The following is a 4,516-nucleotide window of genomic DNA, read 5'->3' as shown; positions in this document are numbered from 1 at the left end:
CAAAAAAACGCCACGGCACCGAGTGCGGCGTGGCTGAGCGGTGGCTCTTGGGCGCCTTAATTGGGACGGTCCCGCGCGAGGCAAGGCGAGGCATCCCACTCAACGGGCCCTTGCGGGGCAGAGCCAAGCGGCAAGGGAGGGGAAAAGAGAAGGGGGCAGGGAGGCGCACCTCATGGGGATGTTCTGCTGCATCAGTTCGAGTGCACGCTGCACACGTCGGTGGAGGACAAGTACATCCGGTGTCTAATCACTGCGCGGCTGCAGGGCCCGCTCGCACAGCGGCAGGCGAAGAAAGGCGTGACGAGGCGACTACACCTGACGGGGGGCGGGGAAGAAGGGGCGGCTGGCAGCACAGAGGACAAGCGGCGGGGGCGCCGCGACAGCCGCCCGCAACGGGCACAGCGCAGGGGAACCCACAACGGCCGCCCGGCCCACGCACGGAGGGGCCGCCGCCCGGCCACGGAGGGACGCCCAGCAACACATGCCCTCCGTGTCTTACGGCGCTCCTCCCCTCACCGAAGCTAAACCCGCAGGCTAAACCCGCAGACGCCCCAAACACAACACCTACCCCAAACCACGGCAAGAGAGAGGGGGAAGAAGAAGAGGGGCGCGCTGCAATCCATTGGAAACACACGCAGGGCTGTGGGAAATGCGTCACGCCGTGCCTGCTCTCCAGTAGGACAGCTCAATAGGCCGGGCGGACCCACACCCGAGACAAGAAGTGCATGCTGGGGAAAAACAAGCACGCGGAGAAGTCGCAGCATGCTGAAAAAGAAGAGCACAGCATGAGCGCCTCACCAAAAACAACCAAGCCGTGACACCTACTAGGTTTTCCTTCACATCGCTTTAGCACTCCTCGCTGACCACATTTTACTGTCGTATGGAAAGCAATAAAGAGGCACTGCGAAAAAAAGAGCATAACATGTATGCGGAGAACAAAACATCGGTCAGCGCTCCGCATACGTAAGTAGAGCTACCGTACAATTTCCGTCGACATCTACTACACACAGGGCATGGCGGGTGCACAGTTTATTTCCGCCCCAAATCCCATTTTAAAGACGCAGAAAAACAACAACAAGAAAACGATGGCAGAGATAGAAAGAGAGAGGCACGGAGAAGTGATGCTGCAAAAAGTGGCAATGGTGGGCGAGGCGTTTCTTTCCTTCGTTCATTTTTTGTCAGTGCCTTCTCTTTCTTCAGCACAATCGCACATTCACACATTGCCCGCTGGCCCTTCCCCACCCCCCACCCCCACAAGCAGCCCACACACTCAAAAAAAGTCAAGATATAGAGAACTCGCTGTTTGCTGACGCCCACAGCCCCGGCAGCGCCTTGCGCGGGCATTCGCTCTCGTTCGGCCCCATCGCGCCCGCCAGGCGGCTCTTCGCCGCGCGGCACAGCCCCACTGCGAGGGGACAGGCGTCAGCACACAGCGGCACAGCGAGAAAAACAAGGGAGAGAATATCGACAAAGGAAAGGGGCAAGGATGAATACAATGGCACACAACCCATTGCCCCGATCGCGGCGAGAAAAAAAGTTAGCTATGCACATGTTTTGCAGCGTAACTGCGTCTTCTAAAAATTTGCACATAATACAACTCTTACAAAGAATAATCAATTGGGGGAAAAAAGTATGAGTTTGCTCCTAGTACTCTCTCTGGGAAGGGAAACGTCTCATGGGACCGTTTCCGTTCTGCGGAGGGTATCCTCGCATGGAACCGTTTCCGTTCTGCGGAGGGTAGCCGGCGTACGGGTTCTGTGCTCCCTGGTCAGGGAATTGACCGAAAAAAAAGTTGCCGCCTGGGGCCCCTGCATCGCCTGGATAGACATTATTAACGTAGGCGCTATTGTTACGAGCCACACCCGCAGGCCCATATCCCATTTGCTGTCCCATGCCAAAGCCCTCATTGACGTCAATTTCCCCATACCTGTTGCTGCCACCCCGGTTTAGGCCCATGCTGCTCCCGCGTCGGCTCATGTCCTTGGCGCTGCCGCGCCGGCTCAGGTTCATGGCGCTGCCGCTTCGGCTCAGGTTCATGGCGCTGCCGCGCCGGCTCAGGTTCATGGCGCTGCCGCGCCGGCTCAGGTTCATGGCGCTGCCGCGTCGGCTCAGGTTCATGGCGCTGCCGCTTCGGCTCATGCCCAGCTGGGACTGCGTTGGAATCCGGTGGAGGTTTTCCTCGCTCTTCATTTCCTCCGCGATCTTGTTTTCCAGCTGCTGCTTACGCCGCCTACGGCAACAGCAGCAGATAAGGAGAACGACGGCCACGATGCCCACGATGAGAAGCGCAATAAGTAGGCCCGCCCACCATGGAAACTTACCGGGCTTGGTCCTGGACACAAAAATAACAAAACCATTCTCATCCGTTACAGGTGCCGTGGCTGCCTCCTCAGGTGTGAACTCATAGTACTCGCACACCCAGTCCTGGTACCCGTGGTCACGCATTTCGTTCTCCCATCTGCCGTTGCTCACCATTTTCGTAATGGTTCGTTCCTTCGCGCGATCAAAACTTACCGGCTGATATCCCTTCAAGAAGTTGTTGTACATGCCAGGCACGGAATGCGTGTAGTCTTTGCTCTTATACACGGCTCCCCTGAAGAATGTGGCCTTTTTAATATCTGTCCCGTTCATTAGGCCAGTGAAGTAGACCCACTCGCATGGATTGGTTGTGCAAGAGGCGTACGGGCACCACCCACCAATGGCAGCCTCTGTGAATCCACGTTTACTGAGGGCTTCGAACGCCAGTACTTGAAAGCTCTCCTTCATTGGCATCATTGTGTGGCCGCCGCCCTGCCAGGGGCAGTAGCCGTAGGACCGTCCGCTCACGGGTGAGGGAGAGATGAGGGCGCTGTAGCGCACGTTGTACGCCACGGCAGACATCGGCGCGCACAGCGCAGCGACGAGCAGAGCACAGCAACAGGCGGCGAGAGACAGCGGCGCGGACGGGCCACGCGTCTCGGCGGCCCTCTTGCGGTACATTGCAACGGAGCGCGATTGGTGAGTGAGACTTACTGAAACCTTCAGGTGAGAACAGAGCAGCTCTTCCTGCCCCAACACAGCGAGAGAGGACAAATACAAGGCAGGAGTGGACCACACAATGCAGAGCAACAAACATGCCAGACACCCCATCAAGCGCGGGAAGCGGACAGCGCACTGTATTCACAGGCGGGAGACAGTTATATGCTCTGTGGGCGGGGCAAGGCCCGAAGCGCCCCTCACCCCCTCGCGCTCCGCAGACACGGCACCAGCGGCACGCCTCACTCGTCGTACAAGTCACAAAGAGGGGACACGACAACAGTCACCGTCACGGGAACCCCCTGATCCCGCGGCACGTGCACCACGCTCAGCTGGCGCTCCTCGTTCAGCTGGAACAGAAGCCGCTCGAACCCACCAAATGTCGGTTGTGCGGCACCGCAGGAAGCCCCTTGCAGCCCCGGCGCGGAGTCCGCCACCGCACCTGCCGCGCGCCACAATTTGGCGCCTGGGCGCACCCCGCACGCAAGCGCAAGGTGCGAACGCAGGACGCGGGTGCGGGCGCGCGTGCCCCCGCCGAGCGCCGACAGGACCACCTCCGAGGAACGTTGCAACTGCACCGTCACCGCGCCGTACGGGCCGCCCTCGCCGCGGAGCGTCACGCCGTCTTTGGGGTCCAGCACAACCACCGCTTGGGGGCACTGCGCCGCGACCAGGTCCTCGATGGCATCGCGCGCCGCGTCGCCCAGCAGCGCCATTTCATTCGTCACGCGGGCCTCTCCGAAGCGGAGGTCCAGCAACCGCTCCTTCACCGGGCGCGTGACGAGGGTCGACTGCAGGGTGCGGTCCCCGTCCGTCAGCTCAACGAGCAGTCTGGCGTCGTCCATCGGGTACGCCAAAACAACGCGCGCCAGACCGCCAGGAGCCAACAGGGCGGGTCCACCGAGCAGCAGCGCGTCGCGCAGAGTGACGAGGTGCACCGAGAAACGCGCATCCTTCGCCGAGTACTCGGCGAACAGCGCCTGGGGGAGGGTGGCGGTGGCAGTGATGCTCTGGTCCGTCCCCTCAACGTGCAGCACAACAACACTTTCGGTAAAGGCCACAGTCGCCCACGAGTCCTTCGCCATAGTGAGAACAGCGAGGGCCTTGAGAAGAAGGTGCGGCTGGGCCACGCGGCAGCACACGGACATGCGAAGTGGGTCCTTCATGGTCACCCTCTTATCTCCCACCGCCCGCTTTTCCCTCGGAGCCGCAGCGGCGGCAGTAAAAAGAAGGAGGAGGCCGGAGCAAAAACCTGCTCGTGCACACACGCACACGCACACGCACACGCACACGCACACGCACACGCACACGCACACGCACACGCACACGCACACGCACACGCACACGCACACGCACACGCACACGCACACGCACACGCACACGCACACGCACACGCACACGCACGGCAATATAGTTATTTGCAGAAACAGTTGTACCGGTGCCGCGGGGCCCGTGAAGCCCGAGGTCGGAGTCTGACGCAAAGCCCCACGACGCCCCTCGT

The 4,516-nt window shown here is 60.6% G+C and overlaps 2 protein-coding genes across 2 annotated transcripts, besides 1 other annotated feature; both read right to left on the bottom strand.

Moving 5' to 3' along the window:
- Positions 1-1,644: 1,644 nt before the first annotated feature.
- On the bottom strand, positions 1,645-3,129 carry Tco025E_02864 (uncharacterized protein; the record flags this gene model as incomplete). Its single annotated transcript, XM_029369787.1, has 1 exon — positions 1,645-3,129. One exon carries the CDS (start codon positions 3,127-3,129, stop codon positions 1,645-1,647), a length of 1,485 nt encoding a protein of 494 aa, XP_029230080.1.
- Positions 3,130-3,257: 128 nt separating this feature from the next.
- Positions 3,258-4,181, bottom strand: Tco025E_02863 (cell cycle checkpoint protein; the record flags this gene model as incomplete). Its single annotated transcript, XM_029369786.1, has 1 exon — positions 3,258-4,181. The coding sequence occupies one exon, from the start codon at positions 4,179-4,181 to the stop codon at positions 3,258-3,260; it is 924 nt and encodes a 307-aa protein (XP_029230079.1).
- Positions 4,182-4,278: 97 nt separating this feature from the next.
- Positions 4,279-4,419: a microsatellite.
- Positions 4,420-4,516: the final 97 nt, after the last annotated feature.

The sequence above is a fragment of the Trypanosoma conorhini genome (assembly GCF_003719485.1).
Source record: "Trypanosoma conorhini strain 025E chromosome Unknown Tco_14.4_contig_00120, whole genome shotgun sequence".
NCBI lineage: Eukaryota > Euglenozoa > Kinetoplastea > Trypanosomatida > Trypanosomatidae > Trypanosoma > Trypanosoma conorhini.
The sequence above is the reverse complement of the archived record's forward strand: the minus strand, read 5'-3'. Positions and strand labels throughout refer to the sequence as shown.